The 23,952-nt window shown below is 40.3% G+C and overlaps 1 protein-coding gene across 3 annotated transcripts in view; it reads left to right on the top strand.

The window, feature by feature from the left end:
* agtpbp1 (ATP/GTP binding carboxypeptidase 1) overlaps nucleotides 1–14,684 on the top strand; it is a 28,028-nt gene extending 13,344 nt beyond the window's left edge. For 2 of the 3 annotated variants that reach the window (XM_078250846.1, XM_078250848.1), the window contains 14 exons: nucleotides 239–355; nucleotides 1,048–1,823; nucleotides 2,394–2,477; nucleotides 2,654–2,743; nucleotides 2,978–3,126; nucleotides 3,332–3,419; nucleotides 4,821–4,965; nucleotides 5,478–5,628; nucleotides 5,976–6,156; nucleotides 6,375–6,504; nucleotides 6,996–7,127; nucleotides 7,946–8,122; nucleotides 9,223–9,374; nucleotides 12,411–14,684. In XM_078250846.1, the coding sequence (XP_078106972.1) occupies nucleotides 239–355; nucleotides 1,048–1,823; nucleotides 2,394–2,477; nucleotides 2,654–2,743; nucleotides 2,978–3,126; nucleotides 3,332–3,419; nucleotides 4,821–4,965; nucleotides 5,478–5,628; nucleotides 5,976–6,156; nucleotides 6,375–6,504; nucleotides 6,996–7,127; nucleotides 7,946–8,122; nucleotides 9,223–9,374; nucleotides 12,411–12,591 (2,553 nt within the window). In that variant the 3' untranslated portion in view covers nucleotides 12,592–14,684. The remainder of the gene's footprint in view (nucleotides 1–238; nucleotides 356–1,047; nucleotides 1,824–2,393; nucleotides 2,478–2,653; nucleotides 2,744–2,977; nucleotides 3,127–3,331; nucleotides 3,420–4,820; nucleotides 4,966–5,477; nucleotides 5,629–5,975; nucleotides 6,157–6,374; nucleotides 6,505–6,995; nucleotides 7,128–7,945; nucleotides 8,123–9,222; nucleotides 9,375–12,410) is intronic. The other variant, XM_078250847.1, reaches the window with a different exon arrangement.
* The last annotated feature ends 9,268 nt before the right edge of the window (nucleotides 14,685–23,952 follow it).

The following is a 23,952-nucleotide window of genomic DNA, read 5'->3' on the forward strand; positions in this document are numbered from 1 at the left end:
TTGTGATTAAGCAATCCAGCGAGGCACTCGCCAACATTTCCGAACACTATTAAATCCCCCTAAAATGAAACCTCTACACAAAATAAGGGGGTTAGCTATAGTTCTTTTTTCCTTTTTGTCTGCCTCTCATATTCCTTAGATGGCAACAAACATAAGCAATAGCCCAAATTCAGCCACATAGCACACAGTCTGAAGTTGTACATTTAGATGTTTGCTTCCTTTGGGTCTTTTTGATCAGAATGATGACATAGAGACGGACCTAAACAAACTACATCCCAAAAAGAACCCTGGTCGTCCGTTCGAGGAGTTGAGGGTCTATGAGAGGTTCTTCTTGGAGCTTTCTGAAGACTTCCAGGTCAGTAATTTTGTGACCATGTTGACAAGATTTCAAGGTGGGAAAAAAGGCCAAAACATCTGTTTAAATTAACATGAATTATAGCTGAATTGGCATATTAATAAGTAAGTATGTGACAGTGCTGAACAATGTCTTTGCACAATACTCTGTTATGTAGGCACATTTTAACATGTACTATTAAAATGTGATCTTATTGGCCCAACGTCAGCAGTTATGTGTCAGAATGAATTAGTACGAGACATTTCCTACAACATAGTCACATAGAAATATCTGGTCAAGACATCGATATATCTTGCCTTATTTTCTTTTACTTTTTTGATTATTTGTTTCTATTTATTTATTTATTTAGTTTTATTAGTTTTATTTTCCCCTACTTTTTCTTCTCATTTTGTTTTATTACTTGCAGTGTGTGTTGCTACTGGATATTATTGATTTTAATGACGTTTGCTCTTATATTAAATGTCTGAGATGGTTAAACCTGTTTTGCACACTTCTATGCCATTATTATTTACTACAACAACTTAAAATGTAAGCTTCTGGCCCATTGCACATTTTATGAGCCTGGCAAAGTGCTGAGCACTGCTCTTGTTGCTGTTTTCAGTGTAAATAAAAGATCCTTGATTATATATTTACGGGAGTGTGCGGTCTCTGCCACAAACGTTCTTTCTGATCGATATTTGTTATTTCTACAGGGTTATAACTTTGAATCCTCAAAGAGTGCCTCTTCCACATCATCATCTTTCTCCTCATCATCAGCCTCAACTCGATCCACTCGGCCAATCATAGTGCCCACAGCTCAATCCCTGTCCCCAAAGCTCGTCCCCAAATCGGGCTCTCAGGGGGATTGTAACTCTACCAAAGGACAACACACCCTGCCGTCTCCATCTGTGCCCACTCCTACTCCGCCTGCTCCTCTAACACCTCTAGAACTGGACACCATCCACCTCACCAAGGACCAAGACAAAAAAGAGGAGGCCCGGATTCCTTCCCCCGACACATGTACAACATTGTCCTCTCTCGCTAGGCCTCCTTCTCAAGGGCAGATGATAGAACAGGACCTAGCACATGTGTTGGAGTGTGTCTCTCTAGAAGAGGAGGCTCTGAACACAGGAGAAGGAGGAGGAAGGGGAGTCAAACAAGAAGGATCCCCAGTCAATGCCACGAGGCACATACAGTCTCCTCTGCTCTTGGGGGGCATCGCTACTCGTCGTGTGGGAGGAGGAGGCAGTAACTGGGGTTCAGATTGTGGCTCAGAGGGTGCTGAGGATGAGGGAGGGGAAGGAGCAGTCCTGGAGGTGCCAGACACAGCGCTGCTCCTCCCGCTGCATGACCCAGACCTTTATGTGGAGATGGTGAAGGGAACACACTCCGTACCCCAGTACGCTGAAGTGGCTTACCCAGACTACTTCGGCCATGTAGCCCCAACATTTAGGGAGCCCCTTCAGGAGAGAGTTTATGGTGTACAGAGGTAAGACATTTTTCTGAAAACTTGTGGTTTTCTGAAATCATTTAGCATTCAAACTGAAAAGAGTATAGAGATTATGAAACTAAGAATATAATACAACTGAAAAGGGAAATGAACTGCAGTGTAATGTAATGTTTACCATGCCAGAAAGATTTACCAGATTTGAGCAAATATTCTGAAACTTTCTGAAGATATGAGCATGACCTCGTGCTGACTTGTGGAGCTCTAGACAGACCTTTCGGAGCCTCAGTAATAGTGATGTTTTAGTAATGATGTTTTAGTAATGCTTTTTCCCAGGACAAGTTGTGAGTCAAATTTCCAGGCACAATTTGGAGAAAGTTAAATGCAATAATGTGGTTACATTCTTCATGGCGCTCTGAATTGGCTTTTCAGTCTGATTATGAGCTACAGTTTAAACTTTGCTGTGTCTGTAAATTCATGGTGGCAGGACAAGTCATTTATTACAGCTTACTGCATTCATCCTCATAAATAAACAATTTTTTTTTAATGGAAAACATATTTTTCCTTTCTTCCGTGTTAATCATGAGTTTGTTTGTGGGCCTAATCATACAGGTCTAAAATATTCCAGGACACTGAGCGGTTGATTCATCCAAATGATATCGTGGATAAAGTAGTTTACGACCTGGACATTCCTAGGTGAGTCCCTCTTACCAAGTCTGCTAACCGAAAGAGTTACATCACTCAGGCTAAATGCAGCTAAAATTATGACAAAAGCTACAGTTTGTCATTTTTTTCTGATAATGTTGAGAGCTGTGGCATTCACAAAGCAGATTACTTTAGCTCAATCTATCATTCACATTTTGTTGTTTCAGCTGTCCTGTTATTGAAGATGATGGCGAATCACTGAAGTTTAACTCTCAGTTTGAGTCTGGCAACCTCAGGAAGGCAGTTCAGATTAGGAAGTAAGTATATATTTTCACATTCGGAATCTGCAAGAGCTATACAATTAGATGTGCATTTTTAATTTGATCATTTTTTAACATAACATTTAAAGTCATGGTCAACTTTTACTATATTCAAGCTACTGTAAATGTCACAGAATTAGATTAAAAACAAAAGAAGTGTTACATCAGTATTGTTTATGGTTGATGGTGTTTGGGTCCACTTTTACAGTTTATGTTGTGGTGTTTCTCCAGATATGAGTATGACCTTGTGCTGAATTCAGACATCAACAGTAATCACTACCACCAGTGGTTCTACTTTGAGGTGAGCGGCATGCGTGTTGGAACCACGTACCGCTTCAACATCATCAACTCTGAGAAGTCAAACAGCCAGTTCAACTACGGTAAGATGCACAACAACATGTGACTTGTCATTCTCCTTCTGACCTGCGAAAGATTTGTGTATATATTTGTAAATATTTCTTTAAATTAGATTTTATTGAATTTAAAGGCCTTAGTCTATATGAGATCGCTTGAGCATCAGACAGCGCACATTCTTTTGTGTGTTTGTCTTTCTCCATGTGCGTGTGTCTCTGTTTGTGTGTGCAGGCATGCAGGTGCTGATGTACTCTGTGCAGGAGGCGATCAGTGGCAGGCCTCGCTGGGTCAGAACAGGAACAGATATCTGTTACTACAAGTAGGTGCAGTCAGAAGGGGAGAGGGGAAAGGCGAAAAGTATCACAGTTAAATGGTGCAAGAGCACAGTTTTCATGCAGCATACCTATACTGCCATACTCAAGCTTCTGTGCTGTAGTTTATTAATTACCTTGTATATTTATACATTTTATATACAGTAGCTATAAAACACTCTCAACTACTTTTATAGCTTACTACACTGACAAAGATATGTTAAGCTAGTATTAATGTACTTAGTACTGCAACATTTTTGGAAAGCATCCTTGGAAGGGAAAGTGTAGTGGCAACTTGGTGACACACCCTTTACACCCTTTCTTCACGAATTGCTTCACATACACTACCGGTCAAATGTTTGAGGTCACTTAGAAATTTCCATTCCACTCCATTACAGACAGAATACCAGCTGAGATCAGTTGCATTGTTTTTTTAATCAGGGCAGCAGTTTTCAGATTGCATTATGTGCTTACATAATTGCAAAAGGGTTCTCGACTGTTGTAGAAAGAAGTGGCTGATCTTTAATATCTACATTGCCCATTATCAGCAACCATTCATCCAATGTTCCAAAGGCACATTCTGTTTACTAATCTGATATCATTTTAAAAGGCTAACTGAGAAAACATTGGAGAACCCTTTTGCAATTATGTAAGCACATAATGTAATCTGAAAACTACTGCCCTGGTTAAAAAAACAATGCAACTGATCTCCGCTGGTATTCTGTCTATAATGGAGTGGAATGGAAATTTCTAAGTGACCCCAAACGGTAGTGTATTTATAAAGTATTGCCTAAATAATGTTACATTAAACGTAGCACAAAAAGTAAGGACATTTGTGTTTGGTCAATTCATTTCTCTGTGGTAACAATGCTTTTTAGCAATAAATATTATACCGTTGGAAAGCCTGTTTAGTTCCCTTTCAAATGGTGCCCCATTTGAAAGGAACATGCATCTGTGGGATGAGCAGCAGCGCTGAGTATGTGGGTTGCGCCCATGAAAAATTTGCCAAATCTTCTCTGCCAATGCCAAACCGCTTGTTCTGCCATGGACTCCTTTGGTGGATTGGATGATTGAAGTTTGAAGAAACAAAAACATATTGGCAATTGAACAATTTATTCATTTCACAAACAGGAGCCTCGGTAGCGTGTAGAAGAACCATACACAGCCACAACAGCCTGGCACCTCCTCCTCATGCTGGTCACCAGCCTGGTCACACACTGCTGTGGGATGGCATCCCATTCTTCAACCAGCATTTGTTGCAAGTCAGCCAACGTGGTTGTGTTGGTCACTCTGGCACGAACAGCACGCCCAAGCTGATCCCACAAGTGTTAATAGGTGGCCATTGAGTGAATGTATTGAGTGCTGTATTGTGCAACATTTACTCATGAAATGTTCCTCCCCCTCCATAGGAATCACTTTGCAAGGAGTTCCATTGCAGCTGGTGGTCAGAAAGGAAAGTCCTATTATACAATGACCTTCAGCACAAGTTTCAGCCATAAGGATGATGTCTGCTACTTTGCCTATCATTACCCTTATACATACTCCACTCTTAAGGTAGTATTACAATACCACAGTTTGCTGTAACCTAGAGAACATTAGCATTTACTAGTATACATATCTGACTACTCAAATGTCAGTTTTCAGTATACTTCCTACTGCTAAAACTCCCAAACCCCCAGTGTGACCCCAGATGACCCCCAGACCCTGCCTCTTGATACACTGCCACCGTTTTGTTTCCCTTGTTGTATAATGTATGTTCTTCAAATCTGAGCTCAGATAACTACTGTGCTCTCACACTACTGTTCACTCATTATGTCAATAGATGTGTATGTTTGCCTGCCTTTTATATAGAGTGACTATGCAGAATTACTTACAATACAAGCAACAACATGCAACAATAACCCAAACTGAATCACTTTATCACAAGTGGCAAAATAAACAGCCAGTGCAACAATTCAGCAGTAAAATGTTGAGAACCCAAGAGGAAGGGGGCTTAGATGGAAGTTGTAGATAATGTTAGCAAAATGTAAAATCTGTAAATTGTCATTCTGTCATTGTATCCTCAGATGCACCTGTCCAAACTAGAGGCTTTGAGGACCCCTCAGATATACCTGAGACAGGACATCCTGTGTAAAACTCTGGGGGGAAACAGCTGCCCCCTTCTCACCATCACTGCCATGCCAGAGTCCAACTCCAATGATCACATCTGTCAATTTAGTAAGTAAATCACTGTAGGTCTGTGTGCATGCATTTTTTTTAATTTGCTTACCATCACTTTCATTGGACAAAATGTGGGATTCGTGCTTGGCTCCTGGATAGTTCGCCATAATGAACAAATGAATGAAGAAATTCAACTGACAGAAATGTGCCTTTCTCACTAATGCTTGCAAGAACATTAGGGTGAATAGTACTGCATGAGAAGGTCAGGGCATGCCAGTGCTTCCCAAATAGGTTTTTCCATCCACTGTAGTTCACTGACACTGTTTTTTTTAGCTGTGAACGAATCTGTTTCTTTAATTCCTCTGTTTATGCTTGTGCTATGATCCCTCTTTCTCAAACTCCAGGGAATCGTCCATTGATCTTCCTGTCGGCCAGAGTGCACCCTGGAGAGACCAACGCCAGTTGGGTAATGAAGGGCACGTTGGAGTTCCTGATGAGCACCAGCCCACTGGCAGCCAGCCTGAGAGAGGCCTACATCTTCAAGATCATCCCCATGCTCAACCCTGATGGTGTTGTAAATGGAAAGTGAGTGAAAAGAGTGTAGAAAGAAATGAACACACATTCACAGCTTTTAAGTATACACACTGAAGATGCATATATCTGCCTAACCTGGGCCTGCATGTTGGTCACAGCTTTATTTATATTAACACACAACATCTTGTCTTGAATGATTCTCCAGCTGTTGCTCTGTTCTCCTCCACTCTCTATCCTTCCCCTCTTCTGCTGTCTCCTTTCTGCTGTAGTCATCGTTGTTCTCTGAGTGGGGAAGATTTGAATCGCCAGTGGCAGAATCCCAATCCTGAGCTCCACCCCACCATCTACCACACTAAGAGCCTGCTGCAGTACCTTGCACACATACAAAGGGCGCCACTGGTATGACCTCTAATTAACTGGACTTAAATAACTTTGGGGGCATTTTGTACTTTGCTGCATCGTCTTTCTTTTGGGAAGTATAAATAACCTCTCCTAACATCACATTAATATTGGTCCCATTTCTCCTGTTCAGCTGTACACCTGTTTGGCTGCATGTCTACTAACTTTTACATCAATAAATCACCAAATTAGTTTTAAGACATGAATGCAGTTACCATAAACAGCAGCCTCCATTGGCCTCTATACTACACTGTGTGTCAGCAAGTTAGATATAATGGGATATTGCTTTTATGGGAGATTTATTTACTGTACAAAGAGTGATAACTTTACAACACAAAGCAAGGTGAGGCTGCTGTCCTTTCTCTGAAAATAGGCCAGAGAAAATGTCTCATCATAAGAAATATAAGCAGTAAAACTGCAGGCCCCCTGATAACACGTGTGTGTGTGTGTGTGTGTGTGTGTGTGTGTGTGTGTGTTCTCTCTGCGTAAAGGTATTTTGCGACTACCACGGTCATTCCAGGAAAAAGAATGTATTCATGTATGGCTGCAGCGTGAAGGAGACAGTCTGGCAGTCCAATATCAGTGCTACGTCCAGTGACTTACAAGAGGACCTTGGATACAGGGTGAACACAAACACACCAACACACACACAAATGTCTCATCCTCATTCTTACATTAACACTCTCTGTCTGCCCCTCTGTTTCAGATTACTGTTCTCACATCGCTGATTAATAATTACATTGACCTCCGTACAAAGAGATCACCTTTATTAAGTTTTACAGAAAAGAGATGCTATCAGAGCAGCTTATATTTACATCAGCATGTCTGTCTTGTAAAGTGTATGCATTGAAATACAATTCCTGTGTCCCCCACTTAACAACAGATTGTAGCACCACTTTACATTACCTCGTAATATTTTTGCACTTTAAAACTGACCGTAATTGCTTTTCACTTTCTCTCTATTTGTGAATATTGTAACATCAGGTTACTGTTTTAAGTTGCCTTCTTCCTGTTTATCTTCCCCTCTGTGTTATTGCTAAGGATTTTCTTATTCTGTTAAATTTAAATCCCTAATCTATTAGTGTACTATCTATCTCGTCATTAACATGTGTTTCAACACCAGCTCTTATCTGAAAAGTTCACCTTGAATTTTACTCTGCAGTGGGATAGGACTTTTACTTTCTATTCACCGGTCAAGCTGGCCAGGTCAAGATCAGTTTGTTTCTCTCTGTATGTGCAAATGTCACTTCAGGCTACAAGCCCACAGCAAACATTTTGGGTAGCAGCAGTCAATACTGCTGCTTTCCCAAGCAACTGCTCTGTACATAAGCAAGTCTTTGTTGGACACAGTTATTTGTCCCCCTACTTTATTGTCTGCCCCCTGATGCACTAACACACACCTACACAAAAACACTCAAAACTGTTTAATGTGTTTTTTTAGGCACTCCCTAAGATACTGTCCCAGATCGCCCCTGCCTTCAGCATGGCGAGCTGTAGTTTTGTTGTGGAGCGCTCCAAAGAGTCAACCGCCCGCGTTGTTGTATGGAGAGAGATAGGAGTACAATGCAGCTACACCATGGAGAGCACGCTCTGTGGTTGTGACCAGGGAAAATATAAGGTAAGTGTGTATTTTATTTTGTAAGGTATGGACAAAAAAGACCTGCCTGATGTCACGCTGTTAAATAATCCATTAAATACTAAAGTTGCATATATGGGAGCCACAGTGTGGTAAAGGAAGCAAATTAGCCAGAGATATTTAACTTTCTGACAATAGCCCGGTTTTATTGCATTGTTTTGTTGTGTCCACCCCCTGTAAGTAACAGGGAGGTGCCCCTATAAATCTCCAAATGTCCAGCAGGTGGAGCTGCAGTCCTTTTTTTTTTTTTTTCCACTTTCTCTTTGCTTCCCCTCTGTCTTTTCTTCTCCTTTTTATTTGACCCTTTTACCTCCCTTCTTCTCCTCTCTCTTGTCTTTCCACCCCAGCTGATTTCCTTCCTTCTGAATTCTGCCAATGTCAACATCTTACATATCTAGAAGCAGTCTAGGGATGCCATTTTGGCACTGATTAGCAGCCCCACTGGTTTGTGTGGAAGTGTTTGTCCAGATGTGCAGCAACTAATGTCTACTGAATTGGGGCTGCATATCTCTGTGGCCAGGCCAAGTTTAGATGTTCCTAGCTCTGCTCTGGGGAAATAGAAACGTGTTTTGGTTAAGTTAAGGGTGAGTTCTGTGTGTGTGTGTGTGTGTGTGTGTGTGTGTGTGTGTGTGTGTGTGTGTGTGTGTGTGTGTGTGTGTGTGTGTGTCCCTGAGTGAGTATTCATTTACTTGTATGATTGTCCAGCACTGTGAAGACTTTGTTAGGGTTGCAGGTGTGAGTGCATATGCGTTTGAATTTGTGCTTCCTGCAAATGAAAAATTATCATGTTTCTACATGAAAAGTTTTCTCAGCAACTGCTTTCCAGCATTGCAAATTGGGCTGTTTGAAGATGGGCAACGGCTCCATCCCCAGGCTCCAGAGCAGCTATACAAAAAACCACAGCAGCCATTTTAAAGTAGATTTCTGTTGGACCTTTGAAAAGAAAAAAAAATGTAATCTAGCTGTATGTTGGAAGTGTGCACATACTGTACGTGCAAGTTTGTCTGATTGTGACATTTTTGTGTGTGAAAATATTAGTATCTATTAGTATAATATGTCTTTGATGTGCATGTTCTCTTCAGGGTCTTCAGATTGGCACCAGAGAGCTGGAGGAGATGGGAGCTCAGTTCTGTGTGGCCCTGCTGAGGCTGAAGAGGCTGACGGGGCTCCGCAATCACCAACACCTGCTGGATTTAGAGAGCGATATCATTGGGACACAGGCTAAAGTAGTCAGGTCAGTAATGTGGAGCATGCTGCAAATTCACACCCATGCACAGTTCATGCAGGTGCACGCATATGCTGGGGTTATTTAGAGACGGAGAGCTTTGTGTTAAAGGTTAGAAACTCAGTTGAGGAATAAAGCCTTTGATCTCATGGAAACAAGACGGCAGCAGGTAGAAGGCAGGCTCACACTACGGATGTCATGAACCAGTTTTTTCAAACTTTTTATTTATCAGCATTGTAACCTTCCCGATATATCTTAGATGACGATGAAGTCTTTTCTGTTGCCAAAAATTCTACCCGAAAAACAGTCAAGTGGTTACAGACTGTTTTCCTTTTTGACACCTTGATTACTCAATGGTGTGACTGTCAACTCTGGATCTCCTCTGAAGCACTCCTCAAGAAACAAATGAAGGCTTGCATTTATGCAGGGCTGCTGTGAATTATGTCAATGATCACGTGTGATCAATATAATAAACTCTGAAGTGAGAGAGGAATGGAGTAATTGTCAGTAATGTCATTATTTCTCTAAGAGAGCGTAAAACAGCCACAAGATCTTAATTTTGTATTTTTTATTAAACCATTGACGCCTACAAAGGTTTTTCAGGGCCACAGTGAACGGGATGGATTAAATGCACATGGAACATGCAAACAAGGACACTGCCTTCCTGCACAGTCGCTTGTAGCTGGAATTTATTAGCACAAAGTAGGAAAGAAATATATTAAAGTGATCAGAGCATGTCCTCATCCACTGAAGTGTCGGTGCTTTCAGGGGACGGCAGCATTGAATATGTTCAACTGTAAGACATACACTAATTTCACTAGTCCAGTACAATGTATTTTATCTTCCCATTGTTTGTACCTCTTGTCACAACGCGTTTGCTTTGTAGAAGAGTATCGGTAGTGATTTATTAGAGTTCAAGTTTAGCTTGATTGTCTTGGTTTTCACGACTGACCTCTCTTTTTTCTCTTCACTGTGATACCAGTCGTATAGCATAGACAACTCAAATGATGTTGTTTTATGTTCTCAGTGTTTTCGTCATTGTAATTTGAATATTGTTCATATGTTCATTGGATAAGGGTACCAACCAAATTACATCCGTACTACTGAGTACTGATTCCCCAAATTTTAGTCTTTTCAGCCCCAAAATCTGAACACAGACGCATTCGAGAATTTTAGTTGCACAAAGTTTCTTGAGTCTTCATCCATATGGCTGAATGGCTTCAAACGATGAGCCAGCGTTACGCCTTTACATCCTAACAAACTTAACTGTATGTCAAATCAACTTTATTTAATTTCCCTGTTCGGAAATGTGAGGTCCACACTATCTGTGACCACCAAGGTTATCTTATTTTCTTTTTTCTTTCTTAACGTCAGCGTTCTCTCCTCCACAGATTTGTTAAAGCAGTTGATTTGAAAGAATGGCTTTAAACTCAAAACCACTTAATGCTCCCGTCTCTTCATCTCTGTGTCTCCCAGTCTCTCTCTCCTACTAACCTACTCTACTTTAATATTGATATATTCATTCATCATTTATGTGTCTGATCATTAAGGGACTCCAAAAGTGTTTTTGTGTGCTTGTGTGTGTGTTTGCATGAGTATCCTTTGGGATTGGTTGCTCTCATCCCAGGTTTATGGATTTATGCGTGACGCTTGGTATGGTACCACTTACCATTTAATAGGTCATCACAAAAATGACATTGTGGCCATTGGGAGGCGTCTACAAACAACTGGGTGTCTCGGAGTGAGTAAATGCGTGGATACGGGCATGGGTGTGTTTTTGTGCCAGTGTAAGGAATACCGAAAGAGATGTTTTTTTTTTTTTTTATTTGTGTAAGGAGATGTGGAGGTTTATCCACATGTGAATGAATGTGTTAGGGGGTTTTAATCTACATGCATTACATTAATCTGTATATTAAGATGGACTGTGTATAGAGATGGCTGCAGTTGATAGATACAGAAAATCTAACCCAAAGAAAGGAGAGATTGGGTTTGGTATTTCTATAATGGCTTGTAATGGTTGACTCACAACTCTCATTATCTGTTTGGACAATATTCTGTCCATCCACATCATTACACACACACACACACACACATACATACACACACACACACACACACATTTACTGTACATCTACTGATGCACAATGTCTCAGTCTCTCTCCTGCACTCACACTGGTGAGCTTGGTGGGAGATCATTGCCTGAGCCCCCCTGATCGACTGTCTCCCTGGGATCACATTTCAGACCATTAACACCATTAAAAACCCACTAAAGCCACTAAAACCTCAAAGAACCAGCAACCATTTAACCATTAAGACCCATAGGGAAAGCCACATTACTTCTATTTTGTTAAGATTTTACATAGATTTAGACATTTGAAGATGTGCACCTTTGGCTCTTGGGAGTTTGTGTTGGGCTTTTGTCGCATCTTGTAAATTTAAACAAATTATGAATTCATTTTAAATAAAATATATAATAATTAATGGCAGATTGTAAGATTGTCATGCTTCATGTCAGTCTTTTTGTCAATTTTCTTTTTCTAACTAAATGCAACATAAAACAAAGGCATATAACCTGGCATATTAATAATCCTGCATTTTGTATGAGTTCCCCGTGCTATATTTGGCTTGTGCTTTCAAGAAATCGGCTCCTCAACAGTACATTTTCAAGGACCATGAAACCCATTTCAGATGGGTGTGTTACTCCGTGAATCTAGAAAGCTCTTTGTTGCCTCCAGTGCCTCTGAGTTCAGCTCAGAGTAAAGAACGTAACATGACTGTTATATGCTATACAGTACTGTAAGTGAAGATGTGTATTTCTTTTTAAGGAGTGTTATATAAATTTATACATTTATTTTGTATTTTCTCAAAATAATGCATGCAGAAATACATTTTAAAATTGAAATAAATCATAGGCATCAATGGTGCATTGTGCCTGCTTTTCCAAAGTCCTGACATGATGTATGTGAGGAGTTTTGACCGTGACAGGCTTATTCACATAATTTACTTACAGAGAAAAGTTAATGACACTTATATTTTGTTATCCAGCAGCAGCCCCACCACCTATGTGATGGAGGAGGACGAGCCGCCCTTTCTGGAGCCGATAGACTACAGCGCAGAGAGCAACGATGAGGACGCCGAGCCTGAAAATGAGCACGCCGCTGAAGTCCAAGGGAATCCTGATCACCTCGATCAACTGTCGGACTCTGAGACCAATCACAGGGACTAACGCTGAGGTTTTTATCTCCTCTATACCTGGCAATTTGAGCGTATAACCACCCAGTGCTTGGATTGTCAGCTGATCTAAAATGAAATGTTTCCCAGGTGAATTAGTCAGAACCCGCTTCTCACTTTCACTGGTGAATAAATAGCTTAGATTTGCACCTGACCCTATTATATAGAAACGTTTTGATGGCACGTAGGCTACAACGAGGTGCTCCTTTCCCAGATGGATTGATTTTGTTGGTCCACTGGAGTCAACTGTGTTGCTCAGTGAATGTTCTCACCTTTCACCGTCATACTATAGCCTTCATGAACTGTAACCCCTGACCTCAGACACCATATAGCCTCTGAGATTCACGTATAGCTAGCCAGAGCAGCAAACAGCAGGCACCGCCGATCCTTAACTTGAACCCTTGTCCGCTCGCTCATTTCTCACAGCCGGTCTTACACTGAAGCTACCAGACAAGGCTGTGGTAGTGTAATATAACCAGTGGCTTCTGTAGATACTGTGTTTGATACCCCTCTCACAAATCACCCTGTTTGGTTAAAACAGAGGGGAAACTAGATCTCCCCACTGACTAGCTTAGAGATCCAACCAACCTGCCTTCTTATTTCCTTTTTTTTTTTTTTTTTCTTCCTTTCTTTAGTCTCACCCTGCACTTTAACTTTTTACTCCTTTTGGTGACACTTCCTTGTGTCCTTCCTTGCTTTCCTCTTTCCTTTTTTTTTGACATGCCAAGGTAATGGTGTCTAAATAGGATCCAGGAATGACCAAACAGCCCGAGCATAGCTTAGCTGCAAGTTAACGTCCGTCATCCCGAGTGTCTTATGGAGAAAAACCTACTCAGATGTAACTACACTTAAGTTGTGACCTCACTTCCTCTCTTTAACCCCTCCCTCTTCGGTCGCAGTGCACGTGGTCTGATTATCCATGTGATGTTTGCCTTGCTTTATCCAAAACTGAAACTATTGATATCACAAATGTAGAATGTTCACGACTTTATCCAGACAAACTTGTACCATAAATGAAATGCCAATATAAACGCACACCACAAACTCGCACCATAAACTTATCTGGTTGGAGTTTCTCTGTCACGTACAGCATTAAAAACATGAAGATGGAATGTAAAATATCCACATGCACTGTTGGTGTTTTCATTGTTTTAATTATAGACAGTATTATAATGTTAGACAAAGTGGTAACAAACACGACGCATGAGCTGCAGCGAGCAGAAAACCCTTTTGCACTTTGGATAAACACTTCACAAAACAAAGAGAAACAAACTGAATGGAACATCACTTTACAACAGTTTGCAAACTACAACTTTAGTCACCTCGTTAGCTTCAAGTTCTCAGAGCCCAGCCCAAAGCTGGTGGAAACATTGCTGTGATGTTTTAAAAAAAAATAAAAATTAAGACTGGAATTTAGTTTCCTTTTTATCTCTTCCTCCAATCTGTGTGTACATTTTGTGGATTTGCTGAGGAGACACCCTTAAAAGCAGATGGTGCTTTGTAATGAGAGTATGAAGTAGTTTGTTTGATTAATAAATTTTTTTGTTTATAGAGATGAGGTACGTTTGTGTTGCATTTGTAAAGCTAGCGCATGGCTATTTTCTGCTTTTATTTTGTAATTTATTAAGTATTGTTTTCTGGGGTGTGTGTGTGTGTGTGTGTGTGTGTGTGTGTGTTTTTGCGTGAGCGTGCATTTGCGTTTAACTTATTCCATTATTCAGCTCAGCTAATGCTCTTACAGTGTGTTTCTTCTTTCAATTTGATTATCCCCTCTCACTCTCCTTTACTCCCCACATCATTTACGCTCTCTCCTTCCCTCTAAACTCTTTCATTCCCTCGTTTTCTAACAACTTCCAAACCCAGGGAGGTCGTTGTTCTGGGCGTGTGTGTTTTAAGAATAAATGATGTGAAATAATGTCCCTATGAGAAATGTGTGTGCTGTTATATTTATGTTTGTTATAGCAGGCTACTTTTGTTTTATGTTCGTTTTGAGGTAAATAAGCAGTGATAGCGACTCATTTTAAGTTGGGATTGTAACGCAGAAAATTGAAGCGTGAAGACATGGAAATAAAATGTTAATGTGGTAAACTGTCTGCTGTATTTTATTTTTCTTAAATTCACAAAACGTTTGTCTCATGAGGACCTTTCTCTCAAATTTGGTAATGCAACTGTATTTGATTTATAGGGAGAAAGAGCTGTGATTGGCAGACAAAACGAAAAAACAACTAACAGGGAAAAATGTTTTTCTTACAATCTGGGTCTTATTTTCATAGTTTCGCTTTGACATTTAGTTTCACCCTCTGACAGTGGTTTAGATCTTTTTTATTATTATTATTTTTCCCTTTTTATTTTTTGATGGTGACAGTGAATAGACAGGAAAGGTGGGATAGAGATGGGGGGATGACACACAGCAAAGCGTTGCAGGTCGGATTCGAACCCGGGCCGCTGCAAAGGTCTCAGACCTACATGGGGCGCACGTGCTACTGGGTGAGCTAGAGGTCGCCCCAGTGGTTTAGATAATTTGATAAAACTGGATTTTGTTTAAACAATCACTCACGTTTTCAATACCACATCCACTCCAGTGCAAGGTTGCCTAGCATTGTGCCTGTTTCTCTACAGTAACCTGGTGAGAAACATGTTGGCATACCAACTGGGATCAAATAGCTATGAAAAGCATAATTTACAAATATTTTTAATGTAGGTGTGCAGGGAATATGGTTATGTTTAGAGACTAGATCTAGTATAACCAATGTGATGGCTAAGTTTATTGAGTTCATGTTTTTTTGCATGCCTACGGTGGGATTAGTGTCCATATGTACATCCAAAGCACTGTTGGTCGCTGTAATTGTTTCTCCTGTCCGTACTGAAAAGATCCTTTCTTAAAGCCATTTTAGTGTTATTGAAGGGGGACAAAATCCACATTCATCACTCTGGGCAAAAATAATTTCAAAACTCATGAGGCTTCAGCAGTGTTACTATCCCTCCACCACCATCGTCAATGAAAATAATATCTCTGGAAACAAAGAAAAAATTGATACAAAAACGCGAACCATGGAAGGTAGTCACTGGATTTAGCTAACTCAGACAAGCCTCATGTTGAAATGAAATTTAAACTTAAATCACAGCCAGTGTAGACAGGTGGAATAATTACAGTGACCAATAACTCTTTCAATGTACATATGGGTATATGAGTATTGTTTGAGGACAGACTTGAAAAAATGTGAATCTGTCCTTTAATACCGTCTCATGTACAGTCACTAATTCATTTATAATAATCCATCTATTGATTTATACATTACTCACTGCAGATACAAAAGGGGGGATTATTCCTCTTTATGCATATGTTTTTCTGTGGGTGATAAAGAGATAATGTTTTTGTTTCCAGGCAAATGCAGCAGTTAAATCTAGGAAGAAGAGGCTTCAAAAATCTGATGTGATGATGTAAACCTCCCGGCACGCAGCAGCTCTCAGTTCAGTCTTAAGGGCTAGAAAATTATTTTATTTTTTTCACAGAAGCCATGAGGAGTGGTAAAATTGTCTTCTTGTAGTTTATATCAAAACTACGAAATGAACCTGACAATTAATCCCTGAAACTCATGACATCACAGGTATCCGTCTACAAAGCACTGTCTGGGTTTGGTTTGGTTTTCGTTGATTTATTTCTGGGCTAATAGAGCATATGTAGCCACTTAATCACTCCATGTCAGTGGCACAGTTGCATAAGCATTTGTTTAGCAATGTACCTCCGCTGCTTAAGTGCCCCCGGGTAACCTAATATTTTGCCTCTGAGGAAATGAACAAGGCGAGAAGATGATAACAAAAAGCCAGCACAAGCACATGTCTTTAAGCATTGTATGATGCTGAGTAGATATAAATGGACAGAAAGATGCAGAGGAGGAGGAATGTAAGACATGGCAGCAGGAACAGAGAGAGAGAGAGTGAAAGCAAGAGCGGAAGAAAATAACAGGAGGACGAGAAGAATTTGGAGAGGTAGAAGAGAATGTTAATCTGAGGAAGGCAGCGGGGAGAAAAAAGCTCTTTTTCTCTCTAAGCCCCACGCCCTCACTTCCTGTCCCTGCTGTCAATAAGAACAGCTGAAGTGCATCAGACAAAAGACCCCCCTTCCCCTCCAACCCCACCCCATCCCATATCCTCCAACTACCACCACAAACACCAGCACCAACCAACCAATTAACTGCTCTGGTCAGAGGATAAAAAGTGTGCGTGCGTGCGTGCGTGCGTGCGTGCGTGCGTGCGTGCGTGCGTGCGAGCGAGCTGCAGGGTGGAGGATTTTGAACTTCTGCTGTAAGTTTCTCATGTTCATCAGAGACCCCTAATTAGAAGTCTCTCTCCCTCTCCCCTCACACATTCACGCAGGCACCGTGCCCAGCCTTCATTCTCACACTGACGAGCTCATTTCTGTAGTCTAAGTGTGGCTCTCTGGGCCTCTGATAGCGTAGCCAATTAGTGCCAGTGTCCGACTTGGCCACTTCTCTAACTCACTGGTGGTCCCACTGAGGGACAGAATGGCTCCAATGAAAAGGTACAAGTCCACAAAGAACGGCCTGACAAAGACGTGTGTAAAGGCTGCATGTCACAGCAGCACACAAGACTGGAAAAACTGTGTGTGTGTGTGTGTGTGTGTGTGTGTGTGTGTGTGTGTGTGTGTGTGTGTGTGTGTGATCTCATTGTAATTCAGCATCAGAAGTCCTTGATAAAGAGTTAAGCGTTCTAAGCTGTTACTCATTACGATAGAAGTGCTTTTGAAGATGGTTGAATGGTTAAAAATGCCACAAACACTAACAGTACTAAATTGTATGCAGTGTTTCAGCCTGACACCAACCATGATATGTGGCTTATAATAAGTTATGACACAGACAAATAAACCATTTGTTTAAAAGTATTTGTGCACAGAAAGACTACTCAATTTACTGTAGTAATATTCATGAAAATGTGTTTTTAGTAGAGATGAAAAGGAAGTCACTGAGGTTGCAGGACTTATTTAATCAGAGAGGCTGTTTCAGAGTTTGAGGTCCTGGCAGCAAATACACAATTATTTACTTTAAAATCTAGATTGGGGAAATGCAAGCACAGTTTAGTTTTTAACGTTTCGATCCCTGGCTCCTCCGGCCGCATGTCAATGTGTCCTTGAGGCAAGACACTAAACCCGAAGTTGCTCTCTGGATGAAGCTATATGGCTGCATCCAATTAACGTTATGTGTAGAATCAGCGGTGTGTCCCTTTAATATTTAACCTAACAATTATACTCTGCCCCTTCTGATTGTGTTCTAATAAAGCTACAGGCTTGTGTGCAGCTTTTTGTAAACAGTCTTCTAACACAACAGTGCCAACATGGTGTGTAGGACAGAAATTGCGGCTAGTGCTAAAACCGACAGAAGACAAAATTGAATGCCCTGGAAACATTTTCACAGACGCTCACAGGGACCCACTTTTCCTCTTTTGCATATGAATAGCCTTAGATAGTAGATAAACACACACACACACACACACACACACACACACAGACATAATTGGTTACGTAGGGAGCAGAGCCAACTTGCACCTCTCGTTGCCATGGTAACCAGAGAGACTGATTTTTCTAGAAGCACTTACTCACATCCCATCTGTTATTCACTTGTTTGTTCATTCATTCCTCCTTTTAGCCTTTCTTTATACAAATCTCTCTCTCTGGGTGCTTTTCAACCCATTTCCATTCCCACCTCTCCTTCGATAAGATGCTCTCTTAGCATGCATATGTAAATGAAGCAGACTTGAAACCAATTACAAAGAATTAAATAACGAACAGCATTGTGTCCTCAGAGCTTGGTCGCAGTGATAGTGGCTCAGACCCACTGACACAGCATCTAAGCAGTTCCACCGTTTGTAATATCAATTCAGAGCGCTCCTGCTTGTTTTATCAGCACAATGGAGACTGATATGATCTTTGATCTGATTTCATCTGCATAGGTTGACTCCTGTTTTAACTTAAAACCAAAATGCATCGCTTTACTATCCATCTCTTTCCACTTCTTTCCTATCTCAGCCTTTGCCTCTTTTCCTCAACTTCCCCCCTAGACGCCCCCACAGCTCTCTCCAGGGTGTATCAGGTTATCATTGGCCAACAAAGCAGGAAACAGGAAGTATATATCGCTACATAGACAGAACTCTGCAGATTCTAGATGGACACACACATGCAACACACACACACACACACACACACACACACACACACACAGGCATGTAAAAACACAGAGACCTTGTAGGTCTATGTGCTTTTTCGCCCATTGTTCTGTAATGTCAACTCCTTGTGTGCTTATCTTCAAAACAAAAAGAGAGAAAGCAGAGGAGACACTGGTTTTATGTCGAAGCTCCAGAGAAGCACATCAATTATGGACAAATTCGGAGGTGCACATGTGAAAAAGGACACAACACACAGTTCTGTACAGTTTAGAACTATATAAAATCCAGTGTCATTCAGGCTTTCAATAATTTAGACAGCAAGTGTCAAAAAATATATTTCTCAACAGCAGTCAAGTGCCTGATATACATTGCAGATTGGCCCACTGCTACACAACTGTAGTGTTCTCATGTCAACCTACACATGCAGGAATTTATTTTACCTGAGATTTTTTAGTCTGACATTAAACAGGAGACATGCATCTTACTTACACACAAGGCAAAATGTGTAGAGCAGAAGAAAAAACAGATGGCTGGATATACAAATAAACGGATAGACAAGAGAAATTGAGTTTCAGATGTTTGGATAGAGGAAAACAAAATGCTGAAAAAGACGCTGAGAATGTGAGAAGAAAAGACAGGAAAGCGCTATACTCGTGTCAGCTTTCTGTCAGAGAGAGAGAGAGAGAGAGATATGGTGAAAGAAAAGACGAGACAAAGAGCCAGCAAGCTCTGATAGTCCTGTGTCAGCGTCCAGTCAGACCCCAGATCAAGGCGACTTGGGGACGTCAATGGATGGACGCCAGCAAGGTCAACAGCCTTAGCCTTCACGTCAACACAGTGCATTACTACACACTAAACACACTGTGCACATGTATACATAAAACACAGACACACTTAACACAAAGCATAAAGCATTGTAAGGTCATTGGACGCCGGGGTAGAGACAGCACAGTAAACATGGTACTAAGGACTGTGGTGAAACAGAGAGTGAGTGGTGATGATAGATCCAGAGAGAGACAGACGCAGACAGGCTGGCACACACACTGTCTCAGGAGTGTAATTAATATGTAAGTTAAAGTACGGCTGCTATAGATATGACTGCAGCAATCTCTCACATTTTTTTTTTTTTTTTTTACTCAGTGGCCCTGAGAGCTCAATGCAAATGAAGAAAACACCTTTACCAAGTACATGTGAAGCATCATAAAACATGATGTAAATTCAGACAACACAAACAAACAAACAAATTTGAAATGCTTCAAGTTGCACAGAACAAAACAGAATTCAGTTACAAAACAAAGTTTCCAGTAGACACTTAGGGTGTACTCACACTTGGCCCAGTTGCCTTGAACCGTGCCCTAGCATAATTGTCCCTAGGGCTGTCCCAAACGATTATTTTTTAAACGATTAATCTAGCAATTATTTTTTCGATTAGTCGACTAATCTAACGATTAATTTTTCGATTAATCTAACGATTAATTTTTCAATTTGCAATTATTTTCCCATTGCTCAATTATTAACAATTTACACAAAACCAATTTCAATAAAGTTCAAATCTCTATTTATTAAAATTGTTTAACACTGCACTGTTCAAGTAAAATGAATTTGTAGTGCAACCTGAAGCCAGATGTAGGCTATCAGTCCAACAACAAAATAAAGTCACTTTCAGGAGGAATACAAAAATAAAAACTTAAAGTTAACAGAGCAAGTGCAAAAAGAGTAGCCTGTATTTGCTTTTTTTAACAGTAGTCAAATAATGAATAAGCTCTTGTTTAACATCCAAGCTCTTCTCCCTTTAATCTTACAGTAAAAAATGCAATTTTAGCAACATATGAAATCAGATGTATCAAATAAATCCAACAATAAAACAAATTAACATTTCAAGTCACTTTCAGGAGGAATACACAAATAAAAAACTTAAAAATAAAAAAAAAACAGTAAAAAAATTTTTTTTTAATTAATTTAATTAAACAATCTGGCCTGGTTGTACAATTATCGAAGACAGTGCTACAGATGGGGGAGAGATTTAGCACAGTTTACCTCACACTCAAGTCTACGGGAGAAGCTGGAGAGGGTTAGGTGAGCAGAACTTACGGTGTTTTGCTGCTGTTATCCTGACTCAGGGATCATTTTACAAAGTCTACAGACTACCACGTTGTTGTTGGCATTAAGAGTAAAATACTCCCACACTAGAATACCGTGTGCGAGCCTTTTTCTCAACAACAGCGCAAGTATGGATTCCTCGCAAGTTCAACAACACGTTGAACAAAAACAATACAATCCATTTTCTATGGGACCTTCCAGTCGGGGCTATGCTAGCTTGTACACTACATTCACTTACTTTAAATTACTGCAGATATCTGCAATAATATCTGAATCAGGGTATTCAGGGTAAAGATTTGTTGTTAATATATTGGTGTTTTGTCTATTTGCACGTGTTTTATTAAAACAATTGCAGTGCTTTCAGGGCCACCATCCTTTACTGTATGCATGCATCTAAACTGTTAATGTAAAAGTGCAAACAAATTATTTAAAGTCAGTTTTTACATTAATCTGTATGTGCTTGTATCTTCCTCTTTAATTAATGTGTAAGGATTGATAGAAGATGAAGGAATCTTAAACTGACAATCATTCAGCAGCAATCAAAGGAGACAGCAACTTGGGAATTCAGGTGTGTGACAGTTGTTTAAGAGACCTGAGCATTCCTGACCTAACCAATCAATCAAAAACACCTTTTCAAAGTCTAAACACATACAGTACCTATTTCAGATTTAACATAGTCTATATCGATTGTTCAGGTGGCACCAGAGCACGTTTTTCTCCCATCCGGGAATGCTGTGTGGACTAGCCAGACCCTCCTCCGCAGCGCTGTGGAGGAAGGTCTGGCAATGCGAGACTAGATTTACCATAACTGTAGGGTGGTAAATTATGGTTTCCGCCAGTGTTTTTAAAACAATGGGGATTCATGACTGCTAATGAAATGTCTTCTCCCCTTAGCTGTCAATCAAAACAGCTCTAATCCACCAAAGGCTAAAATATGTGACCCCCTGCGTGACCCCGATGGTTGACTAAGTAACTGTCAAGGTAATAGGTAGCTTCCAATCCCATCTATGGGTAAAAAAAACAAACAGTTGTGTGACCCTCCTCCAAGATTTAGGAGGCAATTTAAGGATTGAGGCAGGCAGCCGTTACTTGACTGCTGCAATTGACAGGAGAGTTGTTATCGATGCAGAAGGCAGAGATGGGATGAGGGGTGAATTCCTGACTGAAAGAGCTTTAAAGCACTTTGGTATGTTAAGAGCAAAGACTCACAGGAGCCACAATACATCAGAGTGTGTGTACAATACAACAAGCTTCACTGAACACTTCATACAATACATGAACCTGACACTAACACAAGCAGAGCTGGATCACAGTTCATTCACAAGCCAGAGCGCTTGAATTTTAATTGCATATAAAAAAAGAACATTGTTGGATTTATTGTTTTTTGGCAAATGAGGAATGGTAAACCTAATGTTCTTATGCTAATTTTAAAGGAATATATGTTTAGTTGCTTTCTTTTCAAGAGAGGGATGAGAAGATTGGGTTACACTTTACTTGAAGGTATCTACATAAGAGTGACATGACACTGTCATGAATGTGTCATAAACATTATAAACAAGTCATAAACGTGTATGACATAACGCTTCTTTTAGTAAGTGTCATTCGGTTTTGTCATGACAAGTTATGGTTAGAGTTAGGCTTAGGGTTCATGTGTCATGACTGTGTCATGTCACTCTTATGTAGATACCTTCAAGTAAAGTGTTACCGAAGATTGAGACCACTCTCATGTCTGTGCATTAATTATAAAGCTGGAGCCGGGAGGTGATTAGCTTAGTTTAGCATAAAGACTGAAAACATAGGGAAACGGTTCAAAAATATGCTACCAGCACATGTAAAGCTTAATAATTATCACCTTTAAATAATATATTGTACAGAATCACAAAAGTACTGTAAAAAAAGATAAGTTTTGGTTTTATTGGGAAGTTCCGTTCAACAAAAACAACAGCCGGGTACAGTTGACATGAGTGAGGTTTAGGCAGCTAGCATTATAGCCTGAGACACTTTGTACAGAACTGCTTGGCAGACTTTTCCTCATGAACTAGTCAAAGAATCTAACTACATTTCTTTTTTGTATGCACACATTTAACAAACAAAATGCATGTGAACCTCTTAGCTTTAGCTCCATACTTGATGCAAATGCATTAGATTGATATCATTCTTCTCATCTCCGTCACAGTCTGTCCTGAATAGTCTGGCTTACTAGATGTACAGTGCTGGGATCACACCAGGTCTCAGGCATTCTCTTCCCCTTCCGCCATCACCGTTATTTATTTTGCCAGGGCACCGTCGCTGCATCTGGGGGTTAGTGTTGCCCAAGACAATTGTGTTTGGTTAAAAGAAATGCAAACAACCCAGAGCGTTTTTTCCCCCCCTATCCCAAAATGATAAGCGGAGTAGTCAGACCATACTCTGATCTGGCTGTTCAAGACTAGGTCCTGAAATTCATTAAAACACTTTGTAGAGCTGAGGGGAACAGCAGACTCGGGTAACACAAATAATTTGTTTCATTGTTAATATAAGTAGTAGAAGTACCATAGAAGTTTCTGTAGTGTAGAGCTCACTAGCAAATGACAAAGCCAAGCAATAAAAGCATGCATGTCATGATTTGAATGAAATGGCCCATCAAACCAATGATTCAATCAGTAACAGTGAACTGTAAAGTGAAAATGTGTAATTACCCCCAATGTATTAATTTTACTTTTATCTTACAACCTTATCAGGAATTTGAAGGACCGCCATCCTTCACAGAACAGTAAAGTTTGGCTTTACTGACTGAAAACATGTACTTTGTTTTGAAAGTAGGTCACTTTTCTGTTTTCTCACTAACAGGACAATCTCGCTTTAGAGGTTGAGGATAGAAGAGAAGTTGTGTGACATATGCAGTGTGTTTTTTTATCCTTTTGCACCTGTGGCTTAATAATTCTAATTCCATCCATTGATGGCTCTCTTTTCCTGCATGTCTAGAAATGAGAGGGTTGAATTAATTGTCCATGACCCTCATTAGAGCCAGTCTTCCTCAATAACACTCGCCTCAATCAAAGGGAACAACAAGCACATGCAAATGGTTGGGCCCCTC

Source organism: Sander vitreus, chromosome 5 (genome assembly GCF_031162955.1).
Source record: "Sander vitreus isolate 19-12246 chromosome 5, sanVit1, whole genome shotgun sequence".
In the NCBI taxonomy this organism is placed as follows: Eukaryota; Metazoa; Chordata; class Actinopteri; order Perciformes; family Percidae; genus Sander; species Sander vitreus.